Source organism: Nelumbo nucifera, chromosome 1 (genome assembly GCF_055504915.1).
Source record: "Nelumbo nucifera cultivar China Antique chromosome 1, China Antique-T2T, whole genome shotgun sequence".
Classification (NCBI taxonomy): domain Eukaryota; kingdom Viridiplantae; phylum Streptophyta; class Magnoliopsida; order Proteales; family Nelumbonaceae; genus Nelumbo; species Nelumbo nucifera.
The window spans coordinates 207,548,294-207,563,350 of NC_142649.1; the positions used below are offsets into that span (position 1 = coordinate 207,548,294).

Consider the following 15,057-nt stretch of genomic DNA (forward strand, 5'->3'; position numbering starts at 1 on the left):
CACCGGGAGCCCACGTCGACGCGCGCAACAAGAGGAAGTAGTCGAGAACCAGCAACGTGGCGAGAGGCGACGTCACCAAGGCGTCAAAATCCACTAACGCGTGGCCGTAGAAATTGCGGTAATTGAAGAAGCCAGCTACGTACCCCACTGTTGTCTTGTGGGGTCGAGAAAGGACAAAGGATAATCAGTGATAAAAGTCAAAGCGATGGATGGTAGTGATCAATGGATTATGTGAGATGGTGATGCTTGTGTCGCATGTGGTTTCAAGTCGGCAGTCAGACGCTCCATTTTCTACCACCAAGAGGCAAGAGATTCTTCCTCACTCCAACGGCTCTTTTTCAAGGAAACCAGAGGCAGAGGGACAATATATATAAAGTTATATAAACTGATATCGTGAGCCGTTGGGAGCGGATTACATCGGATATAACTTCATTTTCATGGTCTCCATACAAGCAATCCAATTGGGTGAAAGAGAACAGAAAACCCCTCAACAGAGAGATTTATATAAGCTTTGGAAGTCGTTGAGTTCACCAGCTGATGATCATCATCTCCTGAACTTCGCTCCATATGGATTGCTTAGTTCTTCCGGTGGCGTTATGGCGACGATGGTCGTTCTCGTCGTCAAGACTTGGGTACCGGACTTTGTCGAATGAAGACGGTGAGAATTCAAGGACGAATCTGGTGACTGTGGTTGCTGGGAAGGAGAAGAAGGAGTTCTTGGTGGACCCATTTGTGTTAGAGGAAGACCCATTTCGGTTATTGTTCGAAACGACGAGGAAGGAGAGGAAGAAGAGGAAATTCGACGCGAATGAAGAGAAACGGGTGATTTTCGTCGATGTGGATGCGATTTTGTTCGAACACATGCTGTGGTTGTTGTACAATGATTGTTCTTCTCTTTTTCAGCTCAATCTTAAAGAGATTATAGACTTCTATAGTCAAGATACTTAGACAGATTTAGCTGCAAAATTAAAAGAAGAGGTATCTTTTCTTCTGTTCTTTTTTTCTTTTCTATAAATACATAAGTCCTTTTGATTAAGGACCCATTTATCTTTCTCCTTCCAGAGATTGCAAGAATATAGTATGTTTATCAATAATGCTAACTAGTTCTTCCCACTTTTCTTTTTCTTTCATTTTTTTTATCTATATACTAATTTAGGACTAATTAAGAGTACTCTTTCTTTGATCTTTGATCTTTGTTTCCATAAAAATCTCTCTCTCTCTCTTCTTGGGTGGGTGGATGGAGGATTCGTTCTTTCAATAAATGAAAATTGATGTATCATATTACAGGTGTTAGGTGCATGCAAGTGTGAATACAATTTGGACACCCATTACCCATGATGAATTGGCAGTTTAATTAAAATAGAGCTGTGAGTGAGTCAATGAGTTAGGTAGGGTAGTTTTAATTCTGGCTCGGGTTAATTAGGCATAAACCTAATTAATTCTGGGTCTTACCATGCCTAACCCGAGCCATGCACCCAGTTGGAAAATAGTGGTGAACTTAACCCGATCCTTTCTAAAAACCGGGCATGGTCGAGCCCATGCTATCCTTTCTAAAAGCCAGGAGCTAGCTGAAGTAATTAATAAAGAAATTCAAGAAGATTGCCCCCACTTCCTGAACCTGGTTAACTGGTTGTTCTCGTTCCAAAAAGAAAGAGACTCCTTTTATTCCATGATCAGAATTAATTTACTGATAAAGTAAGATTGGTGCTAAAGTGGTTAAGGGAGGCTCCTACAAGGAATTCCAATTTGACTGTCTACCGCTTGGCATTTCTTTTGGTGGGCCTAGAATTCCATTATTGGAGGTAAAGAAGGCATATTCATTCTCAGGGTCTCTTTTTCCCAATTGAAATTGAATTCTCTATTAATTATTACTCCTTCTAGCGTGTATAATTAAGGATGCTTGTTTCAGTCTGAAGAATGGAGATGCCTGCCTTGTTATAGCCATATATAGTAATTGAATTGACATAGTGTGTTCTCTAAGTCGGTAAGTAGTTGTTGGTTTTAATTTTGCTTGTGGTACCCGGAGTTTTGATTCCTACATATTTTGCTTCAAGGTCAATTAAAACCTATAGATGGTATAGGGATTTTCTATATACAATTGTTATGTGAAGAAGAATTCCCTACAAGTTTATTAATTATTTAGCAAGGCAAGTAAAGGAATACTTTGGTTGCGTAGTTATACACTCATCATACCCAATCCCATATGTATTTAATACTTAATGATAAAGTATATGTTTGGTTCATTAAACGTTTATTGATAGCAAGGCGAGTGTTTTTATTAGCTTTCTATTGCCAAATGGAAAGACTGATAATTGGTTTTCCAAGCTTGCCAACGCTTAGAAGACTGTGCAGAAAGACCAAAAACTTCAGTAATTTCAATCTTTTTAATCCCTTTTGGAGGTTGCATTTTTTTTCTCATCTTCTTGGCTTTTTAATACTACTAAGGGGGTGTTTTTTTTTTCAAATTTTGAGGAGGAAATATCCCATGTTCTTTTTTCAAATTTATGTGGGGTCAGGGAAAAAGTTTATTTTCTTGAGTATCACTTACCCATCTCCTAGGTGGATAAATAACTTTCCCATCTAAGGGGAAATTTGCCAACACTTGAATGAGACAAAAATACTCCTTTTAATAATGGATTTTTATGGCTAAAACGGTTATTGCCTTGTTTATATGAGAAATAAAAGAACATGGATAAATGCACTTACCTAGGTGAGTGTTTCTCAACAAAAAAGTGAACATGGCCTAAATGGAAAAAGACCAAAAAATTGGACTTATCTTGTTGAAGCTCAAAAGATTGTGCCGAAATACATGCTAAATGCCTATATAGTAAATAATAAAATGGTTTTTGAGACAAAATTTAATTTGTGCCATTTAGTATGTTGGGATTGTGTCTTATTTTGCAACCACTGGATTAGTTTTAATCTAATGGTTGGTGTGGTCTCTCTTTAGGTTAAAAAGGTTTTACATATAGAACTTTCTTTTGTATGTAGGGTTAAGGTTTTTTTTTATTTTTTTTTGAGAAGGTGTGAGAGAAAAATATAAAGTGTTTTTGGTGTGAGAGTGGGTTTTTCTTTTGTTTTTGTTCTTCGGGTTGAGTGGAAAGGGAGAACGGGTGTACAAGGGTTAAGGGTTGGTTTGGGCTGCAAGTCACAAAGTACTTGTATTGTTTCTCAATTTTCTTTCATAGCAAAGAATATGTTTCATCTCTTTTGTGGACGTAGGTAGTAGGGGTGGCCACAAGCCGAGCTTCAAACTGAGCTCAAGCTTGATATATAGGCTCGTTTGCTAATCAAGTCGAGCTCGAGCCTAGTGAAGCTCGACTCGTGAGGCTCGTGAGCCTAATAAAATAAATAAATAATTTTTTGTTATATGCATGCATACATACATACGTACATACGTACGTACACATATAAATATATATATTAAATAATTTTATAAAATTTTTATTTTTTATGTATAATGGTAAATATTTTTTATAATTCTTATTTTTTTATCTAAAATAAAAGCATTATTTATATGTATATTTTTTATTTTTATATGTATAATAATAAATTATTTTTATAACTCTTAATTTTTTGTATGTAAAATAAAAAATATTTTTATATCTATACTTTTTATTTTTTTAGAAAAAAATTGGCTTGTAGTCGAGCTCGAACTTGCCAAGCTCGAACTCAAATCTCTAGCACGAATCGAGCTCAAATCTCTAGCACGAATCGAGCTTGAGCTTGATTCCAACACAGTTTCAACGACTTGAGCTTGAATAAAATAAAGTATTCAGCTCAACTTGGCTTGAATCCACCTCTACCTGTCAGGCAGAACCACGTAATTTTTTGTGTTCTTTGTGGCGCTTGGTTTTACTTGGATTTCATCATTTTTACTGCTATTAGATTTCTTGTGGTTGCTGTTTCAAATACCTTATTATTTTATCCTAAGGGTGGTTGTTGTTAGGGGTGAGTGTTCGGTTAAAAATTAAACCAAATAAATCAAATTTTTAAAAACCGAACTTTATAAAATATAAAACCGAACCAAAATCGAAACTGAATTTTTTGGTTCAGTTTTCAGTTATTTCGGTTAAAAGTGAATTTTATTAATATTATACTAATACATATTATATATTATATATTATATATTATATATTAATATTAATATGTATATGTTAATGTACGTAATATATATTATTATTATATACATATTATAATATATTATGTTTTATATATTAAGAATATATATTATATTATGTATATAATAAATTTTTGTTAATTCGGTTAACCAAACTTCTAATCCTGAAAATTGAAATCGAAACCAAAAATTTTTAAAACCGAATTAATTGAATAAAAAAACTAAAAACCAAAAAAACCGAACTAAACAAACCAAAACTGAAACATTCGTTTCGGTTTTAACCGAACAATGCTCACCCCAACTTGTTGTGAGGCCCCCAACAAGATAAAAGGTTGAAATAAGAGCTGAATGCTGAAAATAATCAATTTAGAAATAGGGTTCTCACTTTTCAGCATTAAGTGACTCCTTGTTGAATGTTGAAAGATTTCAATAGTGTCTTATTATTTTTATATTCCATTTTTTTGGTAAGAAAGTTTTATGTACCATACGTATCATTGCTTTTAAGCAGACAATTTTTTTTCAGCATTATAATTTTTAATAAGAATTATGACAATAAACAACGTGAATGAAATTAGACGTTAAAAAAATTAAAAAAAATGCCCAGCTTTTCTGGATACTTTGTGCCATAAACATGGTAGGACCCATTAAAATACATCCTTCAACACTCATTTTTTTGAGTTCAAATCAGCCCCTCACAAGATTGCCCCCCACAATGTCCCATAACACATTTTTGCCGTGTATTGAAAACATCTCCCGATGATGATATCATCACTTTTGGTATTATCATCAGGAGATGCTCCTAATATACGACAGAGATGTGTTGTGGGATGTTGTGGGGGCTGATTTGATGTCCATTTTTTTAAAGAAAAAGTAGGTGTATAAAATGCACCAATGAGAAAGCCATGAAAAAAAGAAAACAAATCTCAGAAAGAATTTTGCATAGTCAATCCCATATAATAATATAAGAAGAAAAAAACATTTACATCATCGCTCTCGAGAATAGAAAAATAAAGCATAAAAAAACTGTGAAAAAATAAAGAAAATGAAAACAAAACCCAAAAAAGAAATTTGCAAATCCATCCGATACACATATAAGAATATAAAAAAAGCATTTACATCATTGCCGCCACAGAACAGAAGAAAAAAGTATACAAAACCCGAAAAAAATGTGCCAGCCTCGGGCCCAAGTTGGGCTCTTTCATTACCTCACAATGGATCAAACCGGGCCGACAATCAAGTGTGTGATCCATCACAGTTTCGTCTGTTGGACCGTAAATGAACCACCTTTTAGGCAAAGCAACGTGCACTACATTGGGTCCATAAAATAGGACCTTGGCATCAAACAACAGTCGATTGTTCAATCCAGCCCACATCGGCCCAGAGTATACTGACTGCTCCTCACACAGGGTGCCTTACACTGACCTCAAAGGCACATTCCACCATGCATTGAGAACATTTCGCATACTTGCATGTTATTATTGACGGGAGATATTCCCAATGCATGGTGAGATGTGCATATGAGGTCGGTGTGAGGAGCATATCCCAATTCATGCTAGTGTGGGATGGAGTTGGTAATAGGTCAAGTTCAGGCACAAAAAGTGGAGGCCGGATCTCCTGCCCATGAGAACCCTGCCCACATTTATCGCAGCCATACATGGAGAACATCTCATCCTCTGCAAAGTATTATGCAGGGGGAGATGTTCCCAATTCACGGGGGGTAATGTGTTGTGGGTAGACATGGGCAGGGTTCTCGTGGGCAGGAGATCTGGACTTTTTGTGGACTGCGTCATTACCTTTCAATGCTCGGTAGGGCTGCAAATGGTATTTGATTTCAAATTTGAATTCGATCCATTTACAATTGGATCAATCTGATTTGATTCGATATGTATGCTCATATATACTTGAAAAGTATATTATATCTATCATTGAAGTTGGACTTAGTGTTATATTTTCACTAAATTGTCATATATTCAAGTTTTATAAATATAATTTTTAATTCATTTTGTTCGTAAAATATAATATTAAAGTCATTTTTAACTCGTCTTATTGATAATATGTAATATTTTGGTCATTTGTAGTCTTTATACTATTTAATATCCGAATTCAATTTGAATTCGCTAGATATTCAATACATATGATCCGATTTGAATTCAAATATAAACAAATCAAATTTGTATATAACTATATCCGATTCGATCCAATCCGTTTACAATTGCAGCCCTAATGTTCGGTAATGGGTCCAAAGTGGGCGAAGAAAAGAGCCATTCATTTTTGTTTTATTTCTACAACAAAAAAAAAAGTTTTTTTACCATTACACCCTCTCATATGGGCCTCGTTGGGCCGGAAATGAACCACCCTTTAGACAAAGCAACGTCCACTACATTGGGCGCAAAAAATGGACCTTGGCATCAAAGTAATATGAGCTAGCCCTGAACTAAGAGTCGATTGTTCAATCCAACACATATTCGGCATTTCGGCCCACAATATGCTGAGGCCATAAATTTTAATTTTACGATTTATTTGATTCCTGTGATTTTCTATGAGAAAATTGATTTATTTGTAGAACCATCACTTCTTCTCAAACCAGTTTTTGTTGCTGGGATTTTCTATACTTGGCTCCATATGCTGCAGCCACGTACAGTGATATTTCTCCTTTGTGAGATCACATCAGCGCCCCATCCTTCCCAACTCAGCAACAAAGCAATTGACTTAAACTCTTGCAGCTTTATTTCCTTGCAATGAAATGTCTATGATATCATCTCCGTTCGACAGGTGGTTCAAAACATTCGTCATGGTTTTGTGGTCGGATCTCAGAGCAAGCACATGGAGGACTGTATCGCCGTGGATCATTGATGGGTGACGTTGGTCTCGGTTTGCTTGCATATATAGAAGTCCTCTAGTGTGTTGGAGTCATAACGTGGAGCAGAGTTAGAACTATTAGATGAGAAGTGTACATTAATGGAATGATCAGCAATGAATGGAGGATAAATAATTAATGATCAGAAAGAAGATTGTCGATTGGGTAGAGGGGGACGTATTGAATAAAAGTGGTCAGAAATTCAGAATGATTAATTTACATATCGAGCGCTTCACTGGGTTGTCCCTTTTTTTGCTGGGTTGAGATTTGAGCTTTGCATTTCTCGCTTTTTTTTGGGAGAATTGTACTTTGCACCTTTTAGCCTCAGGGATCCAGCCAAGTCACGTTGGATGGATTAGGCTTGAATTTTTGTTTCATGGACTGGTCTGGGCTTAAAAATTTGGGCTCTTTTTATAGAGATGGGTTTGGGTTAAGACTTTAGGTAGTCCGAATTCAACCTGACCTGTTCCAATTAGAGACTGGCCCCAATTATGTACATTAGTACATATTGACACATATCAGAGATTAGCGAGTGTGCATGTGCTTTAAACATGACAATTTTTTATAATGATGATGATAGTAAATAATATATTTTTAAAAATTTTTCTAATTTTATTCTTATTTATCACACTTATTTTTGTTTAATATGATAGATATACGGTATTAGAGATGTGCCCAAGTGTCTTCTACAATTTTTTTTTTTGTATTATTTTTATACTTTTGTTTGTTTTCATCCTTTTTAATTTTTATTATTAATTAACTATGACATTAAGGGTTTACACGTTTAACCTAAAAGGTTGAATTGTTGACTTTCTACTAAATAGGAAAACAAGTCGTTTTTGGGTTGATTTTAAATTTACATTTTATTTTTGTCATTGAAATTTTGATTTTTATCTACCAAGTCAGTTTTGAGCCCATGGGGCCTATAAACCAAATGTGCCAAACTTTCTCACAAGTAACCAAAGCATGCAAAATAGATTCTTTTAACAAAGAATAGATTTTACAAAAAGCCTCAGTTCTAATGCCTTTGAAAACTAGATTTTCATTCATTGCCAAAGAATTACAACATCTCCAAATAAACGTCTTAATTTTTAGTTCAATATTCACATGCCAAACTTTTTTCCATGAAGAAGGGGAAAAAAGTGTAGGCAATGCAAGGGAATTACATCTCACAATTTTGTTCTAGGCAACAAAATGCACTGATTTAATGGAAAAAAAACTTTTGGACCAGGGTTCCAAATTAAGATATCTTTAGAGGTGCTCTGAGCTAGGACAACTTTTTGAATTAATGGGCTATCTTAGGGATAAAAAGAGAATTAATGGTTTCTAGATTCCAACTTCTATCCCTTACGTTTATGAGATACACCATTTTAGAAGGGCGACTCGACCTTGGTTTTGGCCCCATGGGTTTGAAACCCTTTATGTTAGGAATCCAAGGTCATGCCAAATATTAACTGACCATCTCATCCCTTGTAGAAGAACTTCTCTTTCAATAAGAACACTTTTCCATCTCTAAGATCCTGTGGTAGATAAGAGATCTCTAAGGAAATTCTTGTTTTTGATATATATATATATATATATATATATATATATATATATATATATATATATATATATATATATATGTGTGTGTGTGTGTGTGTGTGTGTGTGTGTGTGTGTATGTGTGTTTGTGTGTGTGTTAGGAATCCAAGGGTCACCTCAAATTAATATTAACTAGGTTTTCATTATTAACTGACCATCTCATCCCTTGTAGAAGAACTTCTCTTCCAACAAGAACACTTTTCCATCTTGATAAAAGCACTAAATTGAAAGAGTGAGGATTCCTAAAGCCTATGCCACGTTCAACTTTGCTTCTACAAGCCTTTTCCTAGCTCACCCAACTGATTTTATCATCTCCCTTATTACCTCCCCACCAAAATATCTATGTTTCTTGGCTAGGTTCGCATAAAGATTTTGGTAACAAGGAACAAGACTTAGTATAAGTAGATATGATATTAATAACTGCTTTCAGAAGTACTTCTTTTCCTGCAAGGTATAGATACTAACCCTTCCAACTTGAAGTTTTTCTCTCAACTCTATTAATTAGGTATTGGAAAATGATTTTTTCATTGACCTAGATTCATAGGTAATCGTAAATATTTGTTGGGAGATTGAATCAACTTGAAACCCAAACTTTTTGTTATAATCATTTCTAATTTATGGTGCTTGTTATTGCTGAAGAAAATTTTAGATTTATTGATATTTACCTTTTGCCTAGAAATCTTCTTATAGTCCTTTAGAGCATTCAAGAGCTCCTCTCCAACCCCAAGGGAGACTCTTGAGAAGATGTAGTTATCCTCTGCAAAGAACAGGTGGGAAATGATTGGGCTACCACAACAAATTTTGATTCCAACACCATTGTTAATTTGGACAAGGTGGTTTAATCTCTCTGAAAGAACATCGGAGTAAACAAGGAACAAGTAAGGCGAAAGAGATCTCTTTGTCTAAAATCTCTAGAAGGGAAGATTCTCTTCCTAGGGAACTATTGACCAACACTTTGTAGGTGACAATGGTTATACATTGCATAGTCCACTTGATCCATTTTTTCCAAAACCCTTTTTCTAAGGACTTCTCCCAAGAAATTCCATTCTACTCTATCATAAGCTTTGTTCATGTTCAATTTTAGAGCCATGAAACCCTTTTTACTTTTTGTATGCTGTATATGGTGAATTATTTCATGAGTTATAAGAATATTATCAGTGATGGCTCTACCTGAGAGAAAAGCACTTTGGGTTTTGATGATGACACTCTCTAGAATGATTTTTAATCCATTGACCATGATTTTGAAGATAGTATTGCATAAACTAATGGTTCTGAAGTAGGTTGTTTCCTTTAGGTTTTTTAGTTTTGGGATTAGAGTTAAATAAGTTTCATTTAGCTCCCTACAAAAGCTTTTAGAGTTGAAAAAAATCTTGAATTTCTGCCACAATGTCATTCTTGAGGATTCTCCAATGTTTTTGATAAAAGAAGTTTGGATAGCCATCAGGTCCAAGAGCTTTTATTGGTGCCATTTGAAAGAGAGCATGCATTATTTCTTCCTCAACAACCTCTAACTCCAGAGAAATTTTCTATTCCTTAGTGATTTTGTTTGCCACTAGCTTCACCATTTGATCCAAGTTATTCGGATAGCATCAACAAAAACTTTTTGGATCTCATTTTGGCCTTTAATCCAATTTCCATTTGCACTTTTAATTTTCACCACTTATTCCTATCTCTCTTGATGGTTTGGAGGTGGAAGAATTTTGTGTTCCTATCACCATAAGTTATTAAATTGGTTCTCGTCTTTTGAACCCACAAGGTTTTTTCTTGTTTTAAATTAAAGCCTAATTTATTTTGTAAATCCTTTACTTTTTTAGGGTAAATTACAAAGACCCCATTGTACTATGGGGTTTGTGACAAAGAACCCCCTGTACTATGACCGTGAGACAAAGACCCCCTTCCGTTAGCTTTGCATTGAAATCCATCGTTGCAATATTTTTTAATCCCCATACTACCCTTGTAATAACTATTGAGAGAAAAACATTATTCATCTTCCCCTACCTTGGGATACATGAACAGTGGCGATAATCCCTTCTACCTCGTATTCCTCCACATCTCTCTCTTATTGTTAACATTGTTCATCTTATTTCTAACCAATAAGAGCTACGTTACATACAAATCTTCCGCTTACTGATCTATGTAAGTTCATATCGGTCACATCAAAGATAAATTAAGTTAATCAATGGTAAATTTTGTAACTTCGGAAAAGAATCTACTTAACAGAGGACAGATAAGATTTTTGGAGTGTTTTTAGTTTCTAGAGACTGGTATAGACTTTTTTTTTCATGTAGATAAATGTCTGTAAATGATCCCTGGCTGTCTAGTTTAGGGATAAACTTCCCCTATGTTAAAAATTAATTATTAGAAGGGGGGAAATTGTTGTCATCTTTAGATCTTAAACCTCACTGAGCGTCTTGTAATAGAGAAAAGAAGCTCAATTTCTTACACAGGAATATCCCTAAGTCTACTCAATTTCTCACCATTTTTAAAGGTGATTGTAGAGATCTTAAAGATAAGGTAGTTCAATGATCTTACATTTGTGATGCTCCTTAGACATCGAAAGCTCAAGGCCGGACACCGCAGAAAAAACTGCAAGCAAGAGCATTAAAAAAAATTTCATGAACAGAGATGAATTTTCAAACAAAGATGGAACCGAAATAGAAAAAAGAAACTCAAAGTACTAGAGATTGCAGGAGTGAGGACCCCGTCACCAATGACCATGCATGTTCCAATCAAAGCCAGAATAAGCAACACCCTGTGCTTCTCTAGCGTCGATTTTAACTTCGAACCGTAACTTGTGTCCGGTGGACCAATGCCATCATTCTTGTACATCGATAGCTCCTCATATGCAACTTGGCCACTAGACAAGAAGCTGACTCTGGCGTGCCGGCACAGTAATGAATACAACACAAAAGTCCCACTTTCACTGTTATCGTCTGCTCGGAGCACGATGAATACATATTTGAGCAGTGGTATTAAAGTTAGAGTCCAGAACACGAAAGACAACACCCCATAAATCTCCTTGTTTGTCTTTGAGTGATGAATGTCCTCCGCAAATGTACTCTTGTAAACGTGGAGAGGAGAAGTGCCCAAATCCCCATAAACAACACCCAAGCTCTGATAAGCCAGAGCCAAAACAATCCTCCATGGCGAGAGTAACGAGTTGTGGCGGCTATGGCCGAGAGTAAGAGAAAATAGAGGAAAGCGGAAAGAAGAAAAGGGAGGAGAGCAAGAGGAAGGGGGTATTTTCCATGCTTAGAGTTGATTGGAGCTTCTTTATATTCTCTTGAGCATTTCTAAAACATCCTTATTCCAATTTCTTAAATTTGGTTGAAGCTTATTTCCATGGTTTATTATTTTCCTCTGAGAGTTTCCAATATGAGGACCTTCCCAGGCTTAATTATCTTTTCGCAATCCTCATGTGTGAGCCACATTACTTTGAAGCGAAAGGGCTTCCTAATTTTTGGCAAGGGAGGATTAATGTCAAGGCAAATTTGAGTATGATCTGACCCCAAGATCAACTTTCATTCCATGTTCTTGGAAGCTCGACCAAGCTTCTCCTTCACATTGTTTGAGCCCTCTCTTCCATTTGTCTATGTGAAACGAGGGCTATTGCTTTCAATTTCCAACATACTATATGTCTCTAAGCATCTTTTACTTTTTTATATATCACTCATTCTAAGGTTTTTACCCCCTTCCTTTTCATTTTCTCTAATTATAAAATTGAAATCTTCAATACACACCCAAGGATTATTAACTCTCATAGTCAATAATTCTAAAACATTTAAGAAAGCATATTTCTTTATTTTTTCAGGTTCACCATAGATAAATTTACCCATCTACTCATTATATTGAGTCCACTCCACAACAATTCTAGTTCCATAAGAACTTCAACTTTTTCCTACAAGTTAATGTGTTATGAGAGAACATATTGTTTCAACAAGGAAAAGGACATCAATTTTCAGTTTATTCATGGTCTTTTTCACTGCTTGAACCGTCAAGATAGATCCAATACCTTATGTTTCACTACTCGAATCCACTTATTATGATGAAAACTTGATTTGCTTCTTTTTTGTTTTTTTTTTGAATTTTTAATATTAAAGATTTTTTTTCATGGGGGTTTTGACCTGAATGAACATTAAGGAGGACAGGTTTTGGTAACATGATTAAATTTTCAATGTTGACATCAAGGTATGAGTTTGCAATTACTTTTTATATCTCCACAACCAATCTGAAAAAGTATCTCTTTGCACATTTACCAAGACTAATTCTTTTACAAAGTATGAAGTGTACAGGACATCCATAGTTTCATTCATATCCATTGGTGAGGGTGAATCACTATGATTTTGCTTTTGTTTTCCTATGGTTGTTGAGTCACATTCGCCTCCTGTTCTTGTCCATTCCATTAAAGAGCTTTGCATCTAGCATTTCATCTGGGAACCTCAACCATGGCCCGTATCCCCCCTGACCCCTTTCCTCCTTCATTACTTGTTTTTTGATTAGTTCTTAAATATTATCACCCTTCTTAAAATAATAGGATTTTGCTTCATGCCCTAAAAAATCACACTTTTTACAAAATATGGGTAACCATTCATAAATGAAGGAAAACCACATGTTTTTGTCTATTTCATTTAAACCACTTGCACCTAAAGGGATGGATTTCTAGATGTTAAGACTTGCCTGGATTCTTAAGGATTTTTCCAGATCAGCTTATCTCTGTTCTTATACAGCTTGATATACAAAAATGATCAACCATCGCCAGATTAATGCTTCTTTACTACTCTTCAGCAAATCTAAGAGACTGTAACTTTATTGGGACATCTTGAATTCTCATCCAAATGTCAAGATGATTAATAAATAATCCTCTTGGAATTATATTTTTACTCCACATTTTTAACAACAAAGGAAGCCCATTGATATGCCAAGGTCCCTTTTTCATAATGTGCTTTATATTTGATCTTTCAAGACATCATATTTCATTGTGCTCTGTGGGTTTCTAACCTTTTGAAGAACACCAAAGGCATTCATTGCATTGTTAGTTAAAACCATTCGATACACACCAAATCCACAGGATAGATCAGCTCTGTTCTTTCTGTCCACCTCATGATCAAAACTATCAGGTTCAGTCATTGAGACATGCTTGAGCATAAGGATGTTGGAGCTCTATTGAAAAAATAGAATAGTTCAGTAAGCTAGAAGATGAAAGGGTGATTTCCGCTTCATGAGGAGAAAAACCACTCAAAAAAAGCATGGTTTTTAAAATCGGACTGGACCAGAAAAATTGGGAACTGGTCTGTTTTACCCCAGAACCATCTTTTGGCCAAAAGCCGTTGATTTGGTCAACAAACACTGACCTGATCGGTCAAACTGTCCAACGGTTTTTGGTTGTTTCATATATATTTTATATTTTTATTTATTTTTTATAAAAACGGATTGTCCATTTGATTTGAACGATCAGACTATTTGACTTGGGAACCAGACCCCTTAACGGTTTATTGTCCGTCTCAGTCTTAAAAACCTTGCAAAAAAGAGCAAAAACTGATACTTAAGTAGTAGGTCCGATACTTGAGATATGGTGAAATTGTAAAATTATGGGGTCCCAAATCTATCTAAATTCTAAGGTCCTGTGCCATGCCTATGAGACTTCTTTGTATCATTACCAATTGAATTTTACTCAGCCAAAAGGTCCAAAAACCACAATAAAAATTCTGGGTCATAATCCAAAGAATTTTATTCCCATAAGTGGAACTGAACAGTGAACACATTGCTTCGAGTGCGTGTAAATCTCCTATCGGGGGCTTTAAACCAAAGATTGAAAGTCCAAGACTCGATTTAACCTATTTGATCACTACATAAGTGGATTAATCCAAATATTCGATATGATCAAGATTTTAATCTGAAAAACATTGATGAAATAGATTGTAATTAAATCCAAAACTTCGTTTGGACCGGATCCGATAATTCCATTTCGGACCATCAAAATCCAACCATATACCATGTTAAATATTCTTATATACGTGGCTTGGGCCTGGGACCAGGACACGTTACAGTAGCCTAGGCCTATAACTTGCTGCTTGTGTTAGTGTAGCACATTTTGACCACCTAAGACATGTCCTTGGATCAGTTTTGTATAAAAAAATTGGGGATCTGATTGGCGAATCGAGGTATATCTGAATCCTATCTGATAATATAAATTTTATATCTGATCTATTAGAAGATCATATGTCACAAAGTTCAATTTGAATTTGAATTTGTTAAGGATGTCAGACGTCCAAATCTGATTTCATCCCATATAATGAATGTAAAACTTAACAAATTATTAAAATGAAAAAAAAAACATACTAATTTATAAATAAAACAAAAAATATAAGAATTATTTTTTCAATTATTTTTATCATATGTATTCATATACATATGGGAGAGTAAGGATTGGGGTTGATCATGTAAGGTTTCACCCATGAGAGGGCTGTTGATTGTGCAACATAGATCCCTCCCGTTGC

The 15,057-nt window shown here is 35.2% G+C and overlaps 1 protein-coding gene and 1 pseudogene across 1 annotated transcript; one reads left to right on the forward strand and one right to left on the reverse strand.

The window, feature by feature from the left end:
- The first annotated feature begins 308 nt into the window (after positions 1 to 308).
- Positions 309 to 1,113, forward strand: LOC104610370 (uncharacterized). Its single transcript, XM_010276943.3, has one exon. The coding sequence runs from the start codon at positions 568 to 570 to the stop codon at positions 946 to 948; it is 381 nt and encodes a 126-aa protein (XP_010275245.1). The 5' UTR covers positions 309 to 567; the 3' UTR covers positions 949 to 1,113.
- A 9,950-nt stretch (positions 1,114 to 11,063) lies between these two features.
- On the reverse strand, positions 11,064 to 13,687 carry LOC148804426 (potassium transporter 6 pseudogene; annotated as a pseudogene).
- Positions 13,688 to 15,057: the final 1,370 nt, after the last annotated feature.